This window comes from Penicillium chrysogenum (genome assembly GCF_028827035.1).
Source record: "Penicillium chrysogenum strain IBT 35668 chromosome Unknown utg000001l_segment0_segment0, whole genome shotgun sequence".
NCBI classification, from domain to species: Eukaryota; Fungi; Ascomycota; class Eurotiomycetes; order Eurotiales; family Aspergillaceae; genus Penicillium; species Penicillium chrysogenum.
Genome location: NW_026622749.1, coordinates 434054 through 459894, shown reverse-complemented (window position 1 = coordinate 459894; position 25841 = coordinate 434054). Strand labels below are relative to the sequence as shown.

At 50.4% G+C, this 25841-nt stretch overlaps 9 protein-coding genes across 9 annotated transcripts; 5 read left to right on the top strand and 4 right to left on the bottom strand.

The window, feature by feature from the left end:
- Window positions 1-184: 184 nt before the first annotated feature.
- Window positions 185-956, top strand: N7489_000188 (60S ribosomal protein uL24; the record flags this gene model as incomplete). Its single annotated transcript, XM_056705943.1, has 5 exons — window positions 185-203; window positions 320-432; window positions 563-599; window positions 666-748; window positions 804-956. 5 exons carry the CDS (start codon window positions 185-187, stop codon window positions 954-956), a joined length of 405 nt encoding a protein of 134 aa, XP_056570245.1.
- Window positions 957-2370: 1414 nt separating this feature from the next.
- N7489_000187 (synaptobrevin family protein) lies at window positions 2371-3197 on the bottom strand (the record flags this gene model as incomplete). The annotated part of the gene is made up of 2 exons (XM_056705942.1): window positions 2371-3091; window positions 3163-3197. 2 exons carry the CDS (start codon window positions 3195-3197, stop codon window positions 2371-2373), a joined length of 756 nt encoding a protein of 251 aa, XP_056570244.1.
- Window positions 3198-3483: 286 nt separating this feature from the next.
- On the top strand, window positions 3484-4076 carry N7489_000186 (uncharacterized protein; the record flags this gene model as incomplete). The annotated part of the gene is made up of 2 exons (XM_056705941.1): window positions 3484-3752; window positions 3800-4076. The coding sequence occupies 2 exons, from the start codon at window positions 3484-3486 to the stop codon at window positions 4074-4076; spliced, it is 546 nt and encodes a 181-aa protein (XP_056570243.1).
- An 18-nt stretch (window positions 4077-4094) lies between these two features.
- Window positions 4095-5844, bottom strand: N7489_000185 (Synaptobrevin; the record flags this gene model as incomplete). The annotated part of the gene is made up of 3 exons (XM_056705940.1): window positions 4095-4322; window positions 4379-5386; window positions 5443-5844. 3 exons carry the CDS (start codon window positions 5842-5844, stop codon window positions 4095-4097), a joined length of 1638 nt encoding a protein of 545 aa, XP_056570242.1.
- Window positions 5845-6143: 299 nt separating this feature from the next.
- N7489_000184 (uncharacterized protein) lies at window positions 6144-8931 on the top strand (the record flags this gene model as incomplete). The annotated part of the gene is made up of 3 exons (XM_056705939.1): window positions 6144-6417; window positions 6470-6659; window positions 6681-8931. 3 exons carry the CDS (start codon window positions 6144-6146, stop codon window positions 8929-8931), a joined length of 2715 nt encoding a protein of 904 aa, XP_056570241.1.
- Window positions 8932-9227: 296 nt separating this feature from the next.
- On the bottom strand, window positions 9228-11780 carry N7489_000183 (uncharacterized protein; the record flags this gene model as incomplete). The annotated part of the gene is made up of 1 exon (XM_056705938.1): window positions 9228-11780. The coding sequence occupies one exon, from the start codon at window positions 11778-11780 to the stop codon at window positions 9228-9230; it is 2553 nt and encodes an 850-aa protein (XP_056570240.1).
- Window positions 11781-13650: 1870 nt separating this feature from the next.
- Window positions 13651-13949, top strand: N7489_000182 (uncharacterized protein; the record flags this gene model as incomplete). The annotated part of the gene is made up of 2 exons (XM_056705937.1): window positions 13651-13697; window positions 13727-13949. 2 exons carry the CDS (start codon window positions 13651-13653, stop codon window positions 13947-13949), a joined length of 270 nt encoding a protein of 89 aa, XP_056570239.1.
- Window positions 13950-14249: 300 nt separating this feature from the next.
- On the bottom strand, window positions 14250-17652 carry N7489_000181 (ion transporter; the record flags this gene model as incomplete). The annotated part of the gene is made up of 3 exons (XM_056705936.1): window positions 14250-16283; window positions 16344-17344; window positions 17403-17652. 3 exons carry the CDS (start codon window positions 17650-17652, stop codon window positions 14250-14252), a joined length of 3285 nt encoding a protein of 1094 aa, XP_056570238.1.
- A 1156-nt stretch (window positions 17653-18808) lies between these two features.
- N7489_000180 (bifunctional carbamoylphosphate synthetase/aspartate transcarbamylase) lies at window positions 18809-25739 on the top strand (the record flags this gene model as incomplete). Its single annotated transcript, XM_056705935.1, is given in 4 exon segments — window positions 18809-19502; window positions 19592-22893; window positions 22907-25582; window positions 25637-25739. 4 exon segments carry the CDS (start codon window positions 18809-18811, stop codon window positions 25691-25693), a joined length of 6729 nt encoding a protein of 2242 aa, XP_056570237.1. The 3' UTR covers window positions 25694-25739.
- Window positions 25740-25841: the final 102 nt, after the last annotated feature.

The window sequence follows — 25841 nt, the reverse complement described above, 5'->3', positions numbered from 1 at the left end:
TCATATAACGAGATGTTTATGCCTTGTTTATTAGGTGTCTAGTTGCAAGCCCTGAGACGGCTTAGCGGGAAATTAGTAAGCACACAATCCGGATCCAAGTTGGAATATTCGGCTACACAAGAAAAGATCCTCTCTTCGACCAACGCCAACGACACCCGTTCAATTCCCACTCACGACCTTTAAGATGGCTGTCCGAACCCACGGTGCGTACTCTCTCGCATCTCGCCTTGCGCCGATTTGATTTACAACTGCCCGAAACCCCTATCGATACGAATTTTCGCCAATCTTCAACTTTCAATACTGATGGTGTCTCCTCCAGGTATCGCCTCTTCGCGGAGCAAGTCTCGCAAGGCTCACTTCCAGGCCCCCTCCAGCGAGCGCCGTGTCATCCTCAGCGCCCCCGTCTCCAAGGAACTTAAGGAGAAGTACGGAGTATGTACCACTTGAACATCCAAATCGAATCTGCGTCGTTCCGAGTCGAGTTTTCGGGATTGGAAACTAGGACGACACATTCGCCAGCATCACGCAATACAGGACAATTCTAACCAGTGTTCTGTAACAGATCCGCTCCATTCCTATCCGCAAGGACGACGAAGTCGGTGAGTTTTATCCTTGATGCAACCTAGGATCCTTCTCAAGATCATGAAACTGACTATTGTATGCAGTTGTTGCCAGAGGTTCGCAGAAGGGACGTGAGGGAAAGATCACCAACGTCTACCGTCTTAAGTTCTCCATCTTCGTCGAGAAGGTACGATTCGAATTCACATGACAGTCATTGCGGTGGATACTTACTGCGGTTTTAGATCGTTCGCGACAAGAGCAACGGCCAGAGCGTGCCCATTCCCCTCCACCCCTCCAAGGTCGTCATCACCAAGCTGCACCTCGACAAGGACCGTGAGCAGATCATTGAGCGCATGGCCAAGGGTCGTGAGGCTGTCAAGAGCAAGTCGGCTTAAGGGATTTCTTACGTGTGGGGTATAGGTTCATGTTGCAATGGCGGTTGACGGCGCGGGTTCATTTGAAGGACTCTTGAGAAACGGAGTTTCCCACCTGCTATGATCAGGGTAAAGTTTCTGAAACCAGGTGCATTGCGATGAATGAAAAATGAACAAAATTTCCTTTTTCTTCTATCCGGAGTCGGTGCTCGCAAGGCAATTCACTTTGCGCAGCCGGCGTTCTTTTTCCTTACGTCTCCCGCGCACATAGGAACGTCCGTCAATGCTACAGCTCAATCTTCAGGCCGTTTCGTTCCGTGTCCAGTTTGCAGCTCGTCCGATCTAGCATGTCTTCCTTCACTTTGCTCGGTTCTGTAGCGACCTCTCCACTCGCTTCCAATCCCAATTCCTCCCTATTGGAAATATTGGAACTAGACCGCCTTATTATCTCCTCGTCAACCCTGCGCCTTTTAGGACGGACCCTATGGTTGGAGAGGTAAACACTTGGCGTAGACAAAACCACAGGGCTACTGGGAAGCTGGTAGCCTCTGTCTTACCTGCAGACTCGCTCTGATGCTTTCGGGCAAGGACGAAGTGGGTTTGATGGTGAGGTACATATCTTACTCCAGTTGGGGGATATATAGGCAGTAGATTGTAGGAACCGGCTCTATATCTCCGATGCGGGGATAATGAATACTTCTTATCAATCAATTGATGTACTTTACTTTGCATCAATCTTTCCTTTCAACTTTCCTAGCATTTGTCTTGTGCAATTCTTATGCTTCTGCTACCTGTACATCGTGCAGAGCGCCAGATTGCAATGGATATAGAGATGAGCAAAATGTAATGCGCCCTCGATACTAGTAGCTTTGCTGTTTTATTGTATATCCACTCGAGTAAGATCGTGGTTTCTTTTAACAAATTGCAAATTGGTAGGAATACATGCGATTCAACTTGGATGTACATATCACCCTGGATCCGTATTTTTCGCCATGCCTAGCCGAGTCAGTGGTAAAATCCAATTACATATGATAGCTAATCGGTCCATCAGATACTATGGCTTATTGAATAGATTGTACTTACATGCCAATAAACAAGAAATCCATCATTTACACAGCTAAAGCCTTGACAGGACGGCGACGTGAGACATACCAAACCCACAGGTTAGACACCAAACTCTTTCCATCACTCGGTCCTATAAGGGGTATGCAAAATCCAATACACTGAAGGATACAAGTCAGATAGATTTAATATACAAATCCGAGTAGGAAGATAAACCAGGACTAAAAGCGGAGTAAACTCAGAAAGTAGGAAAGCAGATAACCATCGCATCATGTCTCATGAGGAAGTCGGAAACCGAAGCAACCCCAGAACCTGGATATTTGAAGAATAAAGCACGCTCGCTGAAATGTTCGACTAGCCATCCGAAGCTGCGCTAGTGTCCAACACACTTGCCCCATGCAGGTAGTCCACATCCCATACCAATGAACAGATATAGCAAGAAAATGACGACCACCACCATCATGATCATTAACTTAGTATTCTTCCACCACATCCGCCTCCGCAGTCCCCGACTACGGATCCGGAAATCATGCGCACTCCCGCCAAGCCGATCCGTCTTGTCAACCAGCAGATCAATGCGCTCGCCGCGCTCCAGGACCCGCTCAATATTCTCGGTCATTATATCGCGGACGCTGTCAATCTCGCGTCGGGCTGATGCGAGCGAGTCCGCTGGTGGGGCGGTGTTGTAGGCTTGTAGAAGAGAGCGCAGCTCGTTGTTGAAGGCAGCGCAGCCGTAGGCGGGCAGTGAGGCGAACTCGGTTGTGGTTGGCTCGTAGGTGGTCAAAAACTTGCGCTTCATTTCTAGTAGGTAGGCGAATGGGATGCGGCGGCCTTGCTCTGCCGATGCAACCACCACAAAGCTCAGGGGAGCGTGTGAGTTGGGCTCTGCGATGTTGCCATCCTCGGATTGGCTGCCTGTTGGCGAGTCGGCAATGTAATGGACAAAAAGCCGTTCATGGGTGAAGGTGAGCTTTTGCGGCTTGTCGTGTGTGATCTTTGGGAGGATGATGGAGGCTAGTGAGGAGGCAGCGGTCGATGAACTACCCGGCGAGGAGTGTTCGGCCAGAATAGTAGTGCGATGGGCGATGCACGAGCTGAAGTAGATGATATGTTAGTACAAGAGGAAACTTTTTGATCGCTCAGATATCAGGCGGGCAAGACTTACTAGAGCAACGAGCTCGTCTTGGAGGATGAAGCCATAGTAATATGATGTCAGTGGCCGTGACCTCAAATACAGACGGTTTGTAGCGAGAAAAAGGAGGAGTAACGGTCAATGTGGCAGAAGAGCCTGCAGTTCACAAACGCTTGTGTAATACACAGTTATAGGAGCTACTAGTAAGTAGTTTGAAAGGTTCTTGAAATCTGGAGTACCATGCACCCGTGGACTGGGGCAGTTCGCGCAAAGCCGCTGAGTCAGCCCACCTCAATGCCCCGGCGCCCTCCAGCTACCTATGTAGGTACCTAGGTAGCCCTGGAGTTGTTGCCCATGTCTTTCAGAAAGCGTCAGTACGGCGATACAACCCACACAGCCCAGACTAAGCTTCTGACAAGGCCCGTAGACCTACCCGTGGACATCGCCTACATATCTGGAACACTTACTGTCGCCTGGCAAGGCATGGTACATTGCAGACTACCTACTTTGAAGGACTTTGCGCGCTATGAACGACCGAAGCTTAAACATCAATTCACAAATATTAATTTACTATTTCTCGCAAGCACTAACTCCCAATCACCAATGGATCACGAAGGAATCAAGTGTGTACCATCCCTACAGACGTCTTGAGAGACTAACTAAATAATAGTTCTCCTTACGTCGTCGGAAACGAAATCAAGTTACAGTTGAAGACACCGTATGGTGGGCAGACAACAGACGCCAGAATCATCAAGGTCTTTGAACCATTCACCCTTTCCTCTACAACGGTCGAACGACTAGCATCTTCTTCTTTGGACTCGCCCTCCACTTCTTGTCCATCTCGTTATCTAGTTCGGGAACTGGAGGGTGTCCTAAAGGCGAGGACCCTCTGGACAGTGAGTCGGGAGCTCAGACGGACCAAAAAGCAGCGCCAGGGCTCTCAGTAGTTGGTTTGGCTCTGTGTGTTATATGCAATCCTCTATTGATTTTATGTCGCAGTAAAATTTCAAGTCCTCTTCCAAAGGAGAAAGAATCTTCTCTTCCACCTCATTTTGGAACTTTTCTTCTGTCAGTGATGTGTATACCGCGTCTAGTCCAGATATACACCGCAAGACACTGTTCTTATAGTTCGGGCCGGAGTCCATCTCATTAGCCAAGCGTCGCGCTGCCAAAGGGTCGGAGAATTCTGGTGGCTAGATTGTGAAGTCAGACCTGTAAGCTACCCGAGGTGGCTATGGATGGTACGTACCATCTTTCTTTCAGCTTCGTTTTTCAGGTTCTCAAACACTTCTCGGTACCAAAGCTCTAATAGAACAATCCCCAGTGAAAATAGACATGGAATCGATGCATTCAACCAGGGTTTTGGAAGACTTTGGGATATATCAGTCAAGCCCAAATTCCGAGTTTCAAAGCTGCGTCGAATCAACGGGCCGTCGAAGTCAACTGTGGCATCCAAGGAACGGAGGAACAAGATGTCATCTTTGCTCCAGAAATCTGTCAACCAATCTGTAGTATGCAGCTGCATCACCGAAGAAGCTAACTTTAATCCCAGCCTCGATCGTTGCTCTTGACGGAATGATTTATCACGCAGAACTTGGGCCAGGGATACCGTATCAATCTTGTTGAAGTCCAGTAGTCTTTGATGGTAATCCATAGACCTGATACGATGCTGTCGGCCTTTCTCACTTGTGATGAATCCCAGCCAATCCCGTGATGAGGATGGCCTTATAATGGTTGCGCATAGGTCGGAGATGTCTTCATAATCGGACGCTGTTGGTGAGGGTGGATCGGCAAATCTCACATGGCTATGACGATCAGTATCCCGGCAGAGCTTTGTTTCATTCGTTTTCCAAGGCTCCATCTCAATCTCTCGCCAGTTTCTCGGTGAAAACGCAATATTGGAAGTAAATATAGCGTGGAAATAGAGGCCTTTTGCAGTGGTTTTCGCACTGCGGAATTCTAGTTTCATATTCACATCGTGCCGCAGCATGCATTTGCAGCTAGGTGATGCTGGAAATCTGTTCTGAAATATCTCATACAGATCAATGGCGTGAGAACGCATCCGCACATAGTGCTTGGTGCTTCTGCGTGAAACACGGCGTGTAGCAGTCGTAGGCTGATTTTGCTCTGTCAATCGCGCTAGAAAGGTGTTCAGGCGCCCGGCTTCTTCAAGGTGTCGGGTGATATCATCCTTCTTGAGCACGAGGATGATCTTCTTCCACTGCCGACGACGAGACTTTTTATCGAGCGGTTTGGACTAAATGGGATATTTAAGTCAGAATCAGCAGCGAAGCCAATTGACAATAAGCTTACCTGGCCGTCGTCTGCATCTATCGCAGTCAAATCCCTGATCTTCGCCAGCTCTTCGTTCATATCCTCCACCGTGTCTAGATATTCCTGCACAGACTTTTGACGGAAGACATGTTCCTTGACAAGATCTCCTTCCCGCCATCGGGGATCTGTTGGATCTTGCATCATCTCGGCTATATCTTCTTCCCCAACTCCGCACTGATTGGCAACATCCTCCATGAATCGCCTGCAAGAGTTGCTAAAGCTGGTCTGCTCGCGGGCCAGACCTCGACCGATGCGTTTCAAAACATGTTGATAGTGAAATAAGTCGTTGACTAAGCCAGTTCCTTCCGAATAGAACTTGAGGCCGTGGGTTATAACCGGAAAGACCGCCAGAACAACTCCAACTATCTCGAAACCACTCATATCGAGAACGACATAGACCAGAGGGCAAGAGCAAATGCCTTGAAATGCCTTGAAATTCCTTGGAAAATAAAGATGGAAGGTATCTTGGAGCGAGATGGGGGTAGGCGCTATGGACAGCACATCAACCCCGCTATGACAATTACGCGCCAACCCGAGACAGGCAATTGATCTCAACTTCTCTCATTCCTTCATGGCCGTACACTCTCTGTGACCACCTACTCCGGCATTCAAAGCTGTACCGGCAGCAGACATCTCATTTTCGCCTCAGCATCCGCCTTCGTCCCGGGCTGGTGTTTAAGATGGAGTTAGAGAGAGACTCATCGACGAGTTCCCTCATTGCGCTATGTATTCGCGACTTCCACAAACTGCTAGATTGTATCCCAGGTAGACAAGACAATATCCGACTGAAGGTGCAGGATGAATTGGGCATGCTACGGGTGTGGGCTGGAAATTTCGGTGCACATCGCAAACAGACAGACCGATTATCTTTGGATCACCGGCTCCGAGAGGCCCCGGACTTACATCGAGAGGTTCAAAATCATATCAGGGATATTATCGAAGCCATCCAAGGAGGTATTTGAATTCCCTCAATTTGAACACTCGAATCGTTACTTATTCTGTCTAGCGATCTCTTTTTTCTCGGCAAAAGGAGAGTTCCTCAATCTCGATGATACCTCTGCTGGCTCCGAAATGGACGAGTTGGACGCAGATGATTCGGATTCAGACGGGTTTTGGGATCAGGTCAAAGCAGAGAGTAATGAGCACTCGAGGCTGGACGAATATATGCTCCACATTCAATATACAATTGCCAGCCTGTAAGTTACCCTTGTTTGAAGAGCACTAGCACTGACGCAATGCAGTTACAAATTCTCCTTGACTCTTCAGAACCCAGCACATCGGTATCGCACAGCTCATGTATCGCGTATTGAACTTAGCCATTTCGAATTCTACGACATCCAACATGTGTCAGACGAATACAACATTCCACAGAGCAGTACGCTCGCTCAACGTCTCGGCAAAGCAAACACAAAACGCCGTCAACTCCTCGCGTATTACAAAGAGCACGCCGAAGAGACTTCCAATTATGTTGGCGTAGCTGTGCAAAAGGTCACAAAGGTCCAAGGGGATTCAACCAAGGACACAGGAACCCGAAGCATCTCTACAAAATTGACACAGGATGACACGGTCTACCGTAGGGATAAAGATGGCGATTCGGATTCGGGAGAAACAAAGTTCTCTGCAACGACCTCGATCGCCGGTGGCCAGGCACATGTCTCGATGCCGCCACCGCCGCCAGCAGACGTGGTGAACCCAACCCAGAATCAACCATTTATCTGCCCATATTGTCGCCAGTCAATCCAACTCGAGGATATGGACAAAGACTGGAAGTATCATGTATACAGTGACTTGCGGCCCTATATCTGCACATTCGGCGACTGCGTCAAATCTAACCAGCTGTACGACAGCTACACGGAATGGAGTGAGCATGAACGACAATTCCATCGGCGAGAGTGGATTTGTAATATATGCTCATATGCTTTCAAATCCGAGGCTTTATTCCGGAATCATCTTGGGGATACTCATACCGGAGTACTTCCTGAAGACCAGCGGGAGGCGGTGGTGAAACTGTCCGAACGATCTACATCTTCTGCACAGCAATGCCCCTTGTGTACGACACCTCCCACTTCGAACCCGAGTCACTTTCAGCAGCATCTAGCCCAACATCTCCGGGAACTCTCTCTTTTTGTTCTGCCCCATCCCGATCCAGAAGAAAATGAGGACGCAGCCCGCGAGGGAGAGTCAAATGAGTTCCAGCAAGTTGTGGTAATTGACGATCAAGGGAGAACATCATGGGAGTATACATCAACAAATCAAAACTCTTCAGTGATGGAGAGAGGTCAAACTTTGAGTGAGGGTTCGGAATCACATGATAAACTCGAAAGCCCCGAGGCAGAGAATCAGCCAACTCAAGGCCAAGTGGACAATGAGCTCCGGGAAATGGAGAAAAATAAAAGGATTCTGGGGCTGGAGCACACATTGACTGTGGAAAGCATGAACAGGCTCGTGTCAACTTATTGCAAGCGGGGCCAATTGGAGGAGGCCGCTAAACTTCTAGAGCAAGTGCCGGCGATAAGAAATACGAAGCTCGGCGAGGACCACTCCGCTACATTGACGAATATGAGCGACATCGCGTGTTCATACAAGAGCCAGGGGAATTGGGTCGAGGCCCTGAAGTTTGATCTAAAGATGTTCGAGAAGAAGAAGCTGATGCTTGGTCCGAGACATTTCTGGACCTTGGATGCTATGAATGACATAGCCGACTCATATGCAAACCTTGGTCGCTACGAAGAGGAAGAATTGATTGCGCGCCAGCTAGTCGACATCGCTGGGGAAGTACTGTCGCCAACGGATGACTCGCTATTAATATGGAAAATGAGCCTCGTTTCGACGTATCGGAACCAAGGGAAGCTGGACCATGCCAAAAAGCTTGGACAAGAGGTTGCCACTACTTGCCAAGTGTCATTTGGAACGAACGATCCCTTAACGCTCACAGCTCTAGTAAGCCTTGCATCTACATATCAAGATCAAGCTCGATGGTCAGATGCCGAGGATCTCGGAAAGGAGGTAGTGAGAATCAGCGAGATTGTGCACGGCGAGACACATCCCGAAACACTTGTGTTTATGAGGAAACTGTGCTACACAATCAGAAATCAAGGCCACCTTGAAGAGGCTAAGGACCTCGGAGAAAAGGCAATAAGCGGGATGGAAAAGGCTGGGATGGGTCGTGATAGACGCATGATCGTCGCCATGGTCGATCTCGCAGTGACCTATCGCGAGCTACGATTAATGCCCGAGGCCGAAGCTCTAGTATCTCGGGCTTTACGTTTAATGGAAGAGACCCTGGGCAAAGACCACCCACAGACCATCTCCGCCATGCTTGATCTCAGCGTCATATACCAATCGCAGAACAAGCTGGATGCTGCGAGAGAGTTGGCGGAGACGGTGCTTGCGCGCCGAGAGAGGATTTTTGGGAAGGATCATCCTGACACCGTTGAAGCGCTGGAGAATTTGAGGAGTGTCATATAGAAGCTGGTCAGAGGCCTATCTCAGGTCGCTGGAGGACCAGATGAAGGTAACGGAAGAATAGGAAAACTCCGTATATAGATTTATTATAGATGGGCCTACGATAAAGTCCGGAGCTTTTGCACCTGGGCAGTTCGTGCAGGTGCAATAGTGAAATAACTTAGATCCCATCTTGAGCGATGTTCTTTCCTGTGCTCTTTCCTGTGCGCGCATTCTGCTTCTCTACCTCCTGTCGAAACTAAAGAAAGAAACGGAAAAAAGAAAAGAAGGAAAAGAAAGAAAGAAAACCAACGGGTTATTCAATGGTAGTTGTGGACATCGACAAATTCGAACTCAGCATCATTACCTTCGTCTTCCACCTTGTCCACTTCGATATCATCGGAAATACCAGCAAAGGAAGGCTCAGGCGATTCCACATCCACGGTCATGGTGTCATCGCTCTGTGTTTCGTATTCACCATCGTCGGTAGTCAGGCCAAGATCCAGCGATGACATCTCACCCTCCGACCGGGCTTCATCATAGTTCTCATGATTCTCACGCTTGAGCCTAAACTGTGAATAGTCGGTAGAATCCACGGACATGATATCCGAGGCATGACTGTAAGTGGCATTATGAGATGCGCCACAAATAGTGCTCTTCGCGTCACTATGCTCGATCTCGCTGAGAGAATCATTCGAGGCAACACTGCCATTGTGCACGGCAGGCCCCGGGGCTGAGAATCCGCCGACGTCCGTGGCGGGAATGATCAGGTCGGTGAAAACACCGCCCGTTTCATCGTCGTTACCGCCCGCCCATAGAGGTAGGTACTGGAATTCGTTGTATGTGAGACAGGTTAGGATATCTGTGAGTCCGTGTCGAATTGTGGGTGGGCCAGTGTGCTGCAACATCCCCAGTGCGTATTGACTCAGGAAAGAGCTAACCTCATCTTTGAATGTCCTTTCGTTGAACACATCTGAGATGTCTGTCTTGGGTGGCATTGGAGATGCAGGCGGAAGACATGGGTTAGGAGTGGGAGCAGGAATGGGGTTGAGGAAAGGGCCGTTGTTAAAGGTACTGTTAACCTTGTTTCCGGATTGTGGCTTCCGGGCGTTGATAGTCATCTCCGTCGTAAAATGGCCACCTGCATGTCTCACAGCCAGAGCCTCGTCCTCCTGACGAGCCTGGGCTCTAGTTCTCACCGTTTGGTTGAACACATGGCTCATCTGTCGAACTTCACCGGGCGACACATGGCGGATCATTGCTGCGGTTTCGCCATCAAAGGCTGGTGAGCCATTCCCGATTTCCGCTATTGAAGAATGACACTCCTTGTGAGTGGCATCTTGGTAGAGATCTAGGGATAGCAGTGCGCCCCAGAAGCTCTTCCCGATTAATCGCTGAAGGACAAATCCCTTGTCTATGCCCCATCGGTGGTATGGGTTTTCGGATCTCTCCAAGTTTGGCGCCACATGGAATGAGCGATTTGTGTCTCTTTCTTTGATTAATGCCCCATAGATGCGGTCACGAATGAATTCCTTCAGCGACACGACTAGTGGATATACGATTCCACGGTCTGCAGTATAAAGTTGAAGATGGCGGGTAAGCTTCTGGAACTCAGTAATGTGTGCCAACCAGGACATTTCACGCCCGGCCAACTGCAAGAAGCACCGAACGACGTAGTCACCAAAACTCTTGCTGGCATATTCGATACGCTGCACCTCTGTGTCGTCTAGGACGTCGGAAATATGACTTCGCACCAAGCTTTCCATGGACCCGATTGGTTTGAAAGATGTAGTCCGGATCAGGTACAGCAGGGCTTCATCTCCAACCATTTCAATGAAAGCATCTCGGCAGAGGTAAGGAGACTTGATACCGCATGCCACTCGATATGCCACATCGGGATGAAGCTCAATGAACCGACTGTTGTTGAGCTCGTAGAACCACGAGATTATGTGGTCAGAGATGGCCGGCACCGTAGCCACGTCCAATATTTTGGCGAGCGCAAATAGAGTCCACATCTTGCAAGGTGTGTCTATTCTAGGGTTTAGTCCTTCGAGAACGTGGAGAATGTGCTCGATGCCTTCGCGATGACGCGAGGCTGAGTATTCCACGGGCAGGACTTTCTGCTCTACTATATTAGGCTGTGATGCTGAAAATTGGTCCTGCGGTTCGGATGAGCCTTCACTTTTCATACGTTCATGTCGATGGTCGACACGGGTATCGGTCCCCGGCTCAGGCGATGTTGTAGGGGGTTGCGTGAGCTGCTCGACGGACTCCAACTCATCTTGTCCTCCGACACAGGACAGTGGCAAGCTCCACATATTCCATTTCGAGGCCCAAGTCCTGATACTCATAGGACATGAGAGCTCCGTTAGGAAGATGACTGCATCTTCGTCTAGAGTTGGAGGTGTGAGGTCCAAGACATATTGAATTCCATCAGGTAATTTTCCAGTCAAGCCGCGTCGCTTTTGGATCCGACTTTGAATTCGCGGACTGAAGAGTCGTGTGAAGTAGGCCGAGCCTGTAGCCAATAATCTTTCACTGTGGATGCGATGGGGAACTGTCTGTGGGGAGAGCGGCAACTTGGATTGGATCGTCTCCGGAGAAGGGTCAATAAACACTAGTGTATCTGCACCATGGAGAAGAAGTAGAAATGGCGTCGTTGTAAGGTTGAAAGTCGATTTTTGAAAATGCGGGGGACTCTTTGGGAGCGCTATGGGGGTATCAGGAGTGTTTGCAAGGGTTGAGATAGTGTCAGGTTCGCTCCCAATGGCAATATTGGGTTCTTGCTGGTTTTGCTGTTGCTGATGTGGGAGTAGAACGCTTTCAATTTCTCCCGGGAGAGTGCAGCCCGGACGGTGAGGAGGTGGCTCCATTCTAGACAGGGCTTCAAGAGGTCAGTACGAAGAAAATGAGATGTAGATGGAGATTACTACATGTGAAGATATGTAATAAGCTGAAATTAAGTCAAGAGTAGTAAATTATGATATCTAGGAAGTTCTCAGGGGAGAGAAAGTGGGAGTGGGGAAAATGTGGAATGAGGCTCTGCTGCCTAGCACGAGATACAACGCATACATACAATTGCCTAGGAGGTGACAAACAAGTCCTTGCCACCTGGGCATGCCCAGATGTCTTTGTTGGTGGTCTTTCAGATCTTCTTTCGGATATTACTGTAGGTATATTTTCAAATATATAAAGCCGTGTGTAATGGTTCTAATATTGAACGTTCTACTCGTGACACTTAACTTCAACAACTTCAATACTGATTCTACTTGAGCCACACCAAGCATACGTACTAACCCCCTGCCAGAAGAGATATCAAGTAAATGTCTTCGAAAAGGATCATATTTGAGTATTGAAGAACTACCCATGGAAGTAAGTGTATTCGATTATCGAGATTCAACCCTCCTTGCAAGGTAACCAAGATTTAACCTCGACTACTACCTAAATATGCCCAGCCTGCAACCCCTCCGGCCGGCCCCTTTCTTTAAAGACAACCTCACCTAACTATGTCTATACCTTAGCTAAATGTGGTAAATTAAAATATCTCAACGACAATTGTCTATACCGCGTTTACTATGTAACCTGCGCAGCTCGTTTGCTCGTAGAGGATCGCAGATCTTGGTGCACACCGACTTTATCAAAAGAATTGAGTCCCCCGGGCCAACAACGCACAGCCCAGCTCCGAGACACCGGAGCAAAAAAGAAAGCAGTGACCGTGGATCGAACACGGGACTTCAAGATGAATGCAATGTCCAAGAAGGGCAAGATTGCAATCTCACACTCTACCGCTGAGTTACCACTGCAGATTATGTCTAATTGGTGTAGTTTACAGTTCACATTCGATTACTTCTTTTCCTTTGATTATATTAACTGTTGGTGACCTCAACCTACCTAGGTATTAGGTTTCGGACTGCGAAAATATCAGCCGGTTAGAATTGTTTATAGTGATGTAGTAATTCGTATAAATGTAAAATGCATAGTTATATAGGAGATACCGTACACGATCGGCCCGTGCTGAGCAATGGGACTATCAAATGCCCGCTTTGGGGCAAGGCGGTTCTGTCGAGACGATAGTGTTTTTCACTTTAAATGATTCGGTAACTAATGCTGTTCTAATCTTGCGGGTTGGTTGGGTTTGATTAGGGGGCTTCCCCTGGTTCTTCTGCGTTCCCTTAGTAGTAGCCGCAGGATATATAATATATCGAAAACATCGTAAAATGATTGAAACAAGGCACCACTCGTAGCACTAACTTCGATATCATATAATAGCGTCCATTAAACGTAATTGAGCCGCAGCAAGTGTACCAACGAAAGGACAGAAACGAGGGATGTAGTAGATGTTTTTGAGAAATATTATTGTTGAAGTATTGATCCAGGCGGAGAAATGGTACTGCCCACGGATGTTATCCAGGTACTTCCTAAACTCCCATCTTCAGCACTTCAAACCTTATATAGCCATGTTCAATGCCCAGGTGTTCACATTGTTTTAGTGCGCTACCTAGTCAGGGCTAGTAAAAATAAAAATAAGAAGAGAGAGTACTCTGCAAAGTGACAACCTGATCTCGGGAAGGCCCGCGAGAACCTTGGAAGTGGCGGATACCATTAATCACCATGTGCTCATGTGCATGTCATTCTTTTTCTATAGATATCCAGGAAATTTAATTTTGTAATTGAATCCTTTCGAAGCATCCTGCGCTATCAAAAACATATACAACCTATCTACAGACCATCTACAACCCCATCATGGCTACCATGGCAGACGCCGTTTATCAGGGTCGGAAGCCGATGAAGTCAGTATCATGCCCATGACTACACATAGATGCCCATTCGTATTAACACAGAAGGAAACAAGGACCCGCAACGTCGCCGTACTAAGCGCCTTGGGCGTCATCAGCGGTGCATATATGGTGTTCCGCTTCCTAGCTCCCCAGCGAGGCACGCTCAATACGAGCGAAGAGGTAGCAGCGTTCCAGGGCTCCCCTGGTCAAACAGCCCAAGGCGATACGACTGGACACACTGCCCGGGCACCACGAAAGGGATAGTTATCAGCGTCCAGGGAAAGGGCAATGCGGCCTGAGAGCATGGACCATACTAGGAAATAAAGCATTGAATTGGATAGGAAGTTTGGAATACGAAGATTTCATGTACTTATGGACTGATGAACATTGAACCTTGAAGCCGTTATGTACCCCGAATGAGATGGTATCTGGTATCCGCAAAATAAAAAACAACACCCCAGGCCAAAACCAGATATCCGCAAAGTAAAAGAACCACCCGATCAATTTACAGGAATTTTTACACGGTGCTACCGCCGGGAGGCAGAAACAGAACGTATGGAACAGTTAGGTAGACGGCAGGGTATCATCATTGGGTCCGTTTCCTTTGAATGGGCTTCCACCACTAGCCCGGCTTCCGGGTGAATTGATACTCCTCTTCTTCGAGTCTTTCTTGTCACGCTTCTTCTTCTCACGTGTAGCCCCCCGGGATTCATCGGGTCGGCTTGGACTGCGACTGGATTCGCTGCGGCGGAGATCTTTGAAATCTTTGAACTCTTTAATCACCTCGCGGAATCCTTCTTCGATGTTGTTCATGCGAGCTAGAACTAACTTGCTAAGCATGTCTTGGGTTTGGGTTGGTGCCTCACGACGAATAACGGGTGGGGCAAAGCCTAGTTGGGTCTGGAAGCTAGACGGAAGGGCACCAGCAAAGCCACCCGCCACGGCTTTGTTGTCGCCAAGATCGGATCCAAGATCGAAGAGAAGGGATGATCGAGGCCGGGTGCCTGTGGGGCGATCAGATAGGTAGATGCTGTCCATCTGGGGAACGGACATATGATTGAGTCCAATCGGAGCATTCCGAGGACGAGGTACGTCGAGAATGTGACGCTTCATGGTACCCTGGTCTACCGAGGTAGAGGCGACAGGGGGTGATTCTCCGTCGGAAGAATCGGCATCTGGCCGTGTAGGCGTGACCCGGCCTTCTGTCTCTTCATTTGGAGATCCAACGGGATTGTACAACATGGTGACCCCGGAAGCATTTCGCGTATGTCTGATGCGACGCGTAGGACTGTTGCGACCTGAGATAATTCTTGCGGTGGATGGGCGAGAGCTGTAGAATTTGGGCGAGGGCTTGTCTGCACCTGCAACAGAATCGGCTGTTTCGCCTGTGGAGCCTGGCGCCAAGTGCTTGTCATCATTCGAGTCACCATCGTTACTGGTAAGCTCATCGTCGCCCTCCATGTCTGTATGATGCGAGAGTTGTCGTTTCTGACTGGGCGAGACAGACGGTCTTGTACGCCGAGGCCGGATGACTGGGCTTGCAATGCTTGTTCGGTCCTCGGGATTCGAAGCAACTGATCGGGTTGTTTCAGTGAAATCTCTAGGTTGGTTGGCTAATCTAGCCCGGAATGGAAATTTGGGTCGTTGCCGCATCCCACGATGGTCCACAACCAGCGAATCTCCATCATCCGGTCCATTGGCTGGCCCAGAGCCAATCTCCTGCATCCAGTCCTTGATGACGTTATTGGTCTGGCGTTCATGCACAGTGCTCGGGGGCCCTCGGATCCGATCGTCACTGTATGGGCGTCGAAACACTTCCTCCAACGCTCGATCTTTCTGGTATGTTGCCACAGAGGGCTCTCGCCTAAAAACTGATGCACTGGTGCTGAAACCACGGAATCGACTAGGCTTCCATTTCTGCGCATGAGCTGGAGCCTCATCTTGTGAGGCAGGTTCAATCAGATCCATCGGCTGAACAACGCGGGAACAGAGGATTGTCTTCTCGTAAAGACAGATTGTGAAGAGTATGGGTAAGTGGGTTATCTTGATGATGGTCCGATTGAGCCGAATGAATTCGCGGAACGGCATCAGGTATCGGAATGGTGTCACTAGCCAGGCAATGACGTTTGTCGGCGCCACGTAGGAGAATAAGGCATCAGACTTGACCATCGAGATAGTATTGACAGCGAACAAGAACTGATGTTCTTGATTTGCGTTTTGGACAATCCTCATGAAGGAATTGGTCAGAACCGTGATCAAGATAGTGACGACGACAAAATGACAGATGAATAGGAAGACCGTCAGGATCGTTTTCCCTAAAAAGTCGTATTCATCCCACATTGCCCATGCGGTTGGTGTAAATCCCATCAGCATCTGGAACAAACCATAAGCCACCACTTTGGGGGACTTGTTGTCTCCAAAGTATAAGAAAGAAACAAAGAAGCCAGAGCAAGAAATGACGATGAGTATGAAAACTGCGATCAGATCCGATGCCATTATTCGGAAAGCAATGAGGAGCTGAGAAAAGTAGCGATAATGATCCAATATGGAAAACAACCTCGGAAAAAGCAAAGGAGCTGTAGCCGTAAGAACATCGAACTGAAATAAGTTAGCATATACCGTGGATAGAACAACTTTAGTACAGACGGAGAAACTTACAGCTTGATCTGCGATAAACTGACTTCTAGGATAGGTCAGGAATGTACCGTATATCCTCAAGCAATAATACGCGAAGAGCAATAGCAGAATCCCTACGTCGAAGAGATTCCAAAAGCTCATCAGATAAAGACTGAAGCCTTGTTCATTGAACCCCACAACTTCATCAAGCATGAATCCGGCACTCCAAAACCAGAATACAATCTCAAGGGATGTGATCCTGCGGCTTCGCTGTTCCAGAACAGCCAGGAATAGTCCCAAGAGCACCGCAAAGGATACCGTGGAAAGAAACTGTCGGTAGCGCGGCACTCTCAGCCGCGATAACTTGAACAAAGATGCATCCCGGGGGTTGTAGATTGTCACTGATCGCCGAAGGGTCTTATTGCTGGATTCAGTTGCAATGTCGCCATTGGGATCCATCGTTGCTCCATAATCCAGGTTCCCACCTTGGTTCATGTTCCCGGAACGATGGAGATTGTCGGCGGCAGAGTGAAAGACAATAGTTCCCGCCCAGATAGCCTCCAATTGTTGTACCACGACAGGATGGGCCAAGAACCGCTTGGCCTGGGCGCGGATAGCGACCTCCAAGCATGAGACACGGGCAGCAACCACCCGTTTCCGCTGCGCCCCAGTGACTAACACCGTGGAGTGATCCTGACCCTGGAGTGGGTAGAACTCGTAGGAAAGCGCATCGATCAATTCTCGGGTCGAGTATTCCCGCAATAGCTTTATCGCTAACAGCTCACTGACCATCGCCCGTGTTTGATTCGCCCCGCTATTCCCCGGGCTTAGGTGTATTTCTCTCTCGAATTGGAGACAATTGGCCATCAGTGCATAGAGGGTCGCGCGCGAAAAGTGGGCCGACATGATCTTTTGCAGGATCGGCTTGATCAGGAATTGGGAGACCTGCGGCGAGCGTAATTGGTCCCATGTTAGGGTGGTTTCGCAACGGGAGGCGATCAAGGGACGGATGGCGTGGGTGATGTTGTAAACGGGTAGCGCATCTAATCATGTTGGTCAATTGTGAATCGGCTACATTGTACCCCAAAGATCTCTGCGTACCCAAATGCGACGCAGAGAACATAGGCAGTAGAGGTGTAGACTCAAGTGGTCCATCCTCTTCTTCTTCCTCCCAGTCCTGGTCTAGATCCTCTTCATCGATTTCGCGAAGCTCTGGCGCATCGTCGCTGCTTTCATCGGCTCGGGGAACGCGTCGCGAGTTGTGCGCGCGAAACCATGGGGAGGGGGTCGAAAATGGGGACTGCTCGATCTGCCCGCGCTGGCGCTTTGGACGGAGCAGCGAGGCGAACATGGCGAGGAGATTCAAGATTTAGATCAGCATCACCGAGGTCGTCTGTTGGGAGGTTGTGGGATGTTAGATCATTGCGGAGATAAAACGCGAAGACGCGATAAACAAAGGAAAAGAGCAAAGCAAACGAGCAGGAAGTTCAAAGTCAAAAGTCCAGGCCAGAGCGGGATTTAATTTAGTCCAACGATCTCCCAGATGTATCTTTTTTTAGTGTTGGAAAATCTAAGCTCCCACTATGGCCAACCCCCCACGTCATTGTGCTGATTACCCCGGTTCATCCCTTGCAAGCTTATCTAGTTTCCAGTATAACGTTGATATTCTTTGTATATTTATGTCTTTAAATACATAAGCTATTAGGTGTTATATCTATGCTTCAATCTCTAGGGATATCGATGGTTTTTTTTTTCTTTGGGCTATTAATCCTGTTGTTTCAACAATATGCAGAGGATATACATACAGCACGCCGACATATAACAGTACTCGATAGGTCAGAAATACTCACATGTGCAACATAGAAGGGTTGACAAGCTTTGTGCTACACATTTATCTTCTAAGATGAGACGATAGTAATATATCTCAATCAATTATAATTGATATATCTAATGCTAGTCTACTCCAGATATAACTTATGGTATACCTAAACCTAGGTATATACCCACTGCCCACAGCAATATATGATCCGTTATCGGCCCACTGCCCGTGCATTGCATCATATGCAGTAACGTCTACATGTATATAGAGAAGATCAGATTTACACAGAGTATCTAGAAATCCCCCCAAAACTTACCTAGTTATCAATTGACCATATAATAAAAAATTGAGTCATACAATAGCATAATAATTCCATAATAGGAATCAGGGCAGCGGAAAATCTCTGCGGTGAAAAGGATTACCGAAAGCAGAAAAAAGAGTGGGGCCAAGGAAAAGCTTTTTGCATGAAAATATTTTCTGCCGAACTCGCCTTTCCTCTCTTCCTCCTCCACAGCTGGTTGCAGCACTCGTTTTCTTTTTCTCATTTTTATATCCATACTCCTTTTTGCGGTCCTTTTTTCCTCTTGCAAGCCAAACAATCCAAATTTCGCAGATGAACTAGAGTGACCTGCTCGCACTAGATCGCACTAGATCGTCCTCGAGAGGACTTGCTCCCTCAACACCAACTATGTCTCCCAATTCCCTTGAAGATCCGGCTCTGCCTACCAGCCCACACCTCGGTAGTGTGGTTGGTTACCCAGAGACCCTGCCCAACATGGATTCTGTCAATGGAGTGATCAAGCCGGCCGCCATCCCAGTCCGGGGTGGCTCAGACCGGTTGGCTGCCCTCGAACTCGCAGACGGCACTGTCTACCAGGGTTACAACTTTGGTGCTGAAAAGAGCGTCTCGGGTGAATTGGTCTTCCAGACCGGTATGGTCGGTTACCCCGAGTCCATCACCGACCCCTCATACCGTGGCCAGATCCTGGTCGTCACTTTCCCGCTTGTGGGTAACTACGGTGTCCCTTCGCATGATCAGATGTGTGAGCTCCTGAAGGACTTGCCCAAGCACTTCGAGTCTAGTCAGATTCACATTTCGGCCTTGGTGGTGGCATCCTACGCCGGTGAGGACTTCTCGCACTTCTTGGCTAAGTCCTCCCTGGGCGAATGGCTCAAGTCCGAGGGCATTCCGGCTATGCACGGTGTCGACACCCGTGCTTTGACCAAGCGCCTTCGTCAGACCGGTAGCATGCTGGGTCGCATGCTGCTGCAAAAGTCTGGCTCCACCCCCGATGTTGCTGGTGCCGCCGGTGCCGACTGGAAGTCATACTTCGAGGAGACCGAATGGGTGGACCCAAACACAAAGAACCTTGTTGCTGAGGGTGAGTTATCTGCCAAGCTGATACAATTTTTTTTTTTTAAAAAAAAAGCAAACAAGGAATTGGTTTCTGACAGTACATTTTTCTTGCAGTCTCTATCCGCGAACCTCGCCTATTCACACCTCCCGCTGATGTCGCCCTCAAACACCCCTCGGGCCGTGCAGTCCGTGTCCTCTGCTTGGATGTCGGTATGAAGTACAACCAGCTGCGTTGTCTGCTTGCCCGCGGTGTGGAGGTTCTGGTTGTGCCGTGGGACTACGATTTCCCTACCCTTGCTGGAAAGGATTTCGACGGTCTGTTCGTGTCGAACGGTCCCGGTGATCCTGCGACCCTGACCGTTACCACCAAGAACTTGGCCAAGATGTTCGAGGATGCCCGTACCCCCGTCTTCGGTATCTGTCTGGGTCACCAGTTGATTGCTCGCGCCGTCGGTGCTCAGACTACCAAGATGAAGTTCGGTAACCGCGGTCACAACATCCCCTGCACAAGCATGCTCTCTGGCAAGTGCCACATCACTTCTCAGAACCACGGTTACGCTGTGGATGCCAGCAGCCTCCAGAACGGATGGGAAGAGCTGTTTGTCAATGCCAATGACGGCAGTAACGAGGGTATTCGTCACACCAGCCGCCCCTTCTTCAGTGTTCAATTCCACCCCGAGAGCACACCCGGCCCCCGGGATACCGAGTACCTGTTCGATGTGTTCATCAGCACCATCCAGTCTACCATCGCCTCCCCCGAGGCTCTCAAGCTGCCTGTCTCTTTCCCCGGCGGCACCAAGGCTGAGAATGTCCTGGCTGCCCCCAGAGTCTCGGTCAAGAAGGTTCTGGTTCTTGGTTCTGGTGGTCTCAGCATTGGTCAGGCTGGAGAGTTCGATTACTCTGGCAGTCAAGCCATTAAGGCTTTGAAGGAAGAGGGTATCTACACTATCTTGATCAACCCCAACATTGCCACCATTCAGACCTCCAAGGGCCTGGCTGACAAGGTTTACTTCCTTCCCGTCAACGCCGAGTTCGTCCGCAAGGTCATCAAGCACGAGCGTCCTGATGCCATCTACGTCACTTTCGGTGGCCAGACTGCCCTTTCGGTCGGTATCCAGCTCAAGGATGAGTTCGAAGAACTCGGCGTCAAGGTTCTTGGTACCCCTATTGATACTATCATTACTACCGAGGATCGTGAGCTGTTCGCGCGCAGCATGGACTCCATCAACGAGAAGTGCGCTAAGTCTGCTTCTGCTTCTACCCTCGAGGAGTCCCTGAGTGTTGTCGAGGAAATCGGGTTCCCCGTCATTGTTCGTGCCGCCTACGCTCTTGGTGGTCTGGGCAGTGGTTTCGCAGAGGACATGGATCAGCTGAAGGAGCTCTGCACCAAGGCTTTGGCCGTCAGTCCCCAGGTGCTGATTGAGCGCAGTATGAAGGGCTGGAAGGAGATTGAGTACGAGGTTGTCCGTGATGCACAGGATAACTGTATCACTGTCTGTAACATGGAGAACTTCGATCCCCTGGGTATTCACACTGGTGACTCCATTGTCGTTGCTCCTTCCCAGACCCTCTCGGACGAGGACTACAACATGCTGCGAACCACTGCAGTCAACGTCATTCGTCACCTCGGCGTTGTCGGTGAATGTAACATTCAGTATGCCCTCAACCCCTTCTCGAGGGAGTACTGCATCATTGAGGTCAACGCTCGTCTGTCTCGATCCTCCGCCCTGGCCTCCAAGGCTACCGGATACCCTCTTGCCTTCATTGCTGCCAAGTTGGGTCTTGGTATCCCCCTGAACGAGATTAAGAACTCGGTCACCAAGTCCACTTGCGCTTGCTTCGAACCCTCGCTTGACTACTGCGTGGTTAAGATCCCTCGTTGGGATCTGAAGAAGTTCACTCGCGTGTCTACTCAGCTTGGTTCCTCTATGAAGAGTGTCGGTGAGGTTATGAGTATTGGTCGAACGTTCGAGGAAGCTATCCAGAAGGCTATTCGCTCGGTTGATTTCCACAACCTTGGTTTCAACGAGTCTGATGCCCTTATGTCCATCAAGGGCGAGCTCCAGACTCCCTCTGATCAGCGTCTGTTTGCCATTGCCAATGCTATGGCCGCCGGTTACACTGTTGATGACATTTGGAAGCTCACCAACATTGACAAGTGGTTCCTTAGCCGCCTCAAGGGCCTCAGCGACTTCGGCAAGTCCATGTCCACCTTCAATGCTACCTCCGTGCCTGTGCCTATGATTCGCCAGGCCAAGCAGCTTGGTTTCTCCGATCGCCAGCTCGCCAAGTTCTTGGACTCCAACGAGCTTGCTGTGCGCCGCATGCGTGTTGAGGCTGGTATCACTCCTATTGTCAAGCAGATTGACACCGTGGCCGCCGAGTTCCCTGCCGTGACCAACTACCTCTACCTTACCTACAATGCTTCCCAGCATGATCTGTCTTTCGACGATCACGGTATCATGGTCCTGGGTTCTGGTGTCTACCGTATCGGTTCGTCGGTCGAATTCGATTGGTGTTCCGTGCGTACCATTCGTACGCTCCGCGAACAGGGCCACAAGACGATCATGGTCAACTACAACCCGGAGACTGTCAGTACTGATTACGATGAGGCTGACCGCCTTTACTTCGAGAACATCAACCTGGAGACTGTTCTGGACATCTACCAGCTGGAGACTTCCAGCGGTGTGATTATGTCTATGGGTGGTCAGACCCCTAACAACATCGCTCTGCCTCTTCACCGTCTCAATGTCAACATCCTTGGTACCTCCCCCGAGATGATTGACGGTGCTGAGAACCGTTACAAGTTCTCCCGCATGTTGGATCGTATCGAGGTTGATCAGCCCGCTTGGAAGGAGCTGACTAGCATTGACGAGGCCCGCGATTTCTGTGACAAGGTCGGCTACCCCGTGCTGGTCCGTCCCTCATACGTGCTCTCTGGTGCTGCTATGAACACTGTCTACTCCGAGCACGATCTGGCCAGCTACTTGAACCAGGCTGTCGATGTCTCCCGTGAGCACCCCGTTGTTATCACCAAGTACATTGAGAACGCCAAGGAGATTGAGATGGATGCTGTTGCCCGTAACGGTGTTATGGTTGGCCACTTCATCTCAGAGCACGTTGAAAACGCTGGTGTTCACTCTGGTGATGCTACTCTCATCCTGCCTCCCCAGGATTTGAGCGCTGAGACTGTCCGTCGCATTGAGGAGGCTACCCGGAAGATTGGTAATGCCCTGAACGTTACTGGTCCTTACAACATTCAGTTCATTGCCAAGGATAATGACATCAAGGTCATTGAGTGCAACGTCCGTGCCTCGCGGTCGTTCCCCTTCGTGTCCAAGGTCATGGGTGTCGACCTGATCGAGATGGCCACCAAGGCCATGATTGGAGCTCCATTCCAGGAGTACCCCCCCTGTGTCCGTTCCCAAGGACTACGTCGGTGTCAAGGTCCCCCAGTTCTCGTTCTCGCGTCTGTCCGGTGCCGACCCCGTCCTGGGTGTTGAGATGGCCTCTACTGGTGAGGTCGCTTCGTTCGGTCGTGACAAGTACGAGGCCTACCTGAAGGCTCTGTTGTCCACTGGATTCCGTCTGCCGCGCCGCAACATCCTCTTCTCCATTGGTTCTTACAAGGAGAAGCTCGAGATGCTGCCCTCGATCAAGAAGCTGCGCGATCTCGATTACAACCTGTTCGCCACTGCTGGTACCGCTGATTTCCTCAAGGAGAACGGTGTGCCCGTCAAGTACCTCGAGCATCTTCCGGACCACGAGGAGGAGGACATGAAGTCTGAGTACTCTCTCACTCAGCACTTGTCCAACAACCTCATCGATCTGTACGTCAACTTGCCGTCCAACAACCGCTTCCGTCGCCCCGCCAACTACATGTCCAAGGGTTACCGTACTCGTCGTATGGCTGTTGACTACCAGACTCCTCTGGTCACCAACGTCAAGAATGCGAAGATCCTGATCGAGGCTATTGCTCGCCACTTCCCTCTGAACATCATCCCTTCCGACTACCAGACTAGCCACCGCACTGTGGTCCTTCCGGGTCTGATCAACATTGCTGCGTTCGTCCCGAACCTCGTTTCCGCGGGTTCCAAGGATTTCGAGGCTGTTGCCAAGGCCTCGATTGCAGGCGGTTTCAGCATGATCCGTGTGATGCCGGTCGGCGTTGAGAGCTCGGTTACCTCGTCCCGCGACCTGAAGATTGTCCAGCAGAACGCCCAGGGCAAGTCGCTCTGCGACTTCAACATCTCTGTTGCTGCCACTGCCACCAACTCGGACCAGATCATCCAGATGACTGGTGAGGTTGGCTCTCTCTTCGTCCCCTTCAACCACCTGTCGGGCAACATCAACAAGGTGGCCACTGTCACCAACCACTTCAGCTCTTGGCCCTCGAACAAGCCTCTGATCACTGATGCCAAGAGCACTGATCTTGCCTCGATTCTGTTGTTGGCCAGCCTTCACAGCCGTAACATTCACGTCATGAGTGTTAGCTCCAAGGAGGATATCAGCCTGATTGCTCTGAGCAAGGAGAAGGGCCTGAAGGTGACCTGCGATGTTTCCATCTACTCCCTCTTCCTTACCGGCGAGGAGTACCCGGCCTGCAGCTCCCTGCCCACCGCCGAGGACCAGAAGGCTCTCTGGGATCACATGAGTACCATCGATGTCTTCTCCATTGGCAGCATTCCCTTCCAGCTCGCTGGCAAGGAGGCTACCCCCGAGTCCGGTATCGCCGAGTCCATTCCTCTGCTGTTCACTGCTGTCGCAGAGGGCCGCCTGACCACCGAGGACGTCACCACTCGCCTCTATGACAACCCCAAGAAGATCTTCGAGCTGCACGACCAGGTCGACAGCTCACTCGAGGTCGAGGTCGACCGCCCCTACGTTTTCCAGAGCCCCCACGCCTGGTCTCCGTTGAACGGCAAGATGATGCGTGGCTCCGTTCAGCGTGTCGTTTTCCAGGGCAAGACCTCTTGCCTCGACGGCGAAATCACCAAGGATGCCATCAAGGGTGCCGACATGTCCACTCACCGCATCGTTCCCACCTCGCCTGTGCAGAAGCCCGTGACCCCCATGGCCCGTCCTGACAGTTCCCTCGATAGGCACGGCTCTATCAATGGCACTCCCCGCCGCTTCCGTGCCCTGGACAGCGCTGTGCCGAGTGTCGGTGAACTTGGTCCTCCCCTCTACGCCCCCTCCTCGCAGATCTCCCCCTCGCTGGCTGATATGCTCTCCCGCTCTCCTTTCCGTGGAAAGCACATCCTCTCTGTGAACCAGTTCTCTCGCGCCGACCTGCACCTGCTGTTCACCATCGCGCAGGAGATGCGTCTTGGTGTGCAGCGCCACGGTGTTCTTGACCTCCTGAAAGGCCGTGTCCTGACCACGCTCTTCTACGAGCCCTCTACCCGCACCTCGGCCTCGTTCGACGCTGCCATGCAGCGCCTCGGTGGACGTACCATCCCCATCTCCACTGAGCACTCTTCTACCCAGAAGGGTGAGACCCTCCAGGACACCATCCGCACTCTCGGCTGCTACGGTGACGCTGTTGTCTTGCGCCACCCCAACTCGAACAGTACCGAGATCGCGGCCAAGTACTCCCAGGTCCCCGTCATCAACGGTGGCAACGGCTCCCTTGAGCACCCCACCCAGGCCTTCCTGGACTTGTTCACCATCCGCGAGGAGCTGGGCACTGTCACCGGCCTGACCATCACCTTCACTGGTGACCTCAAGTTCGGCCGCCCCGTGCACTCCCTCATCAAGCTGCTCCAGTTCTATGATGTCCGCATCCAGCTTGTTGCCCCCAAGGCCCTCGCTCTCCCCGAGGATGTCCGCCAGCAGATCATTGCTTCCGGCCAGCTGGTTGTCGAGTCTGAGGAGCTGACTCCCGAGATTGTCGCCAGCTCTGACATCCTGTACTCCACCCGTGTGCAGAAGGAGCGCTTCACCGACCTCTCCGAGTACGAGCGTCTCAAGAACACCTTTGTCATCGACAACGCTCTGCTCAAGCACGCCAAGAGCCACATGGTTGTCATGCACCCCCTCCCTCGCAACGCCGAGATCTCTGAGGAAGTCGACTTCGACCAACGGGCTGCTTACTTCCGCCAGGTATGCTTTGAATTCCCCCTGCTTTTCTTGAACAATATACTAACTACCTTCTAGATGCGCTACGGCCTCTACTGCCGCATGGCTCTCCTTGCTCTCGTCTTGGCGCCATGAATATAAAACTCTTTTGCCATTATAATCATCTGGGAAAAGGGGCCATGGATTTACGCGAGACGTTTGTTTTTCCTGTTTGAAAAGTTATGTTTTCGATACTCCGTACGCAGCGTGAATAAACCGCTGTATAGATTAGATGAATCTCCGT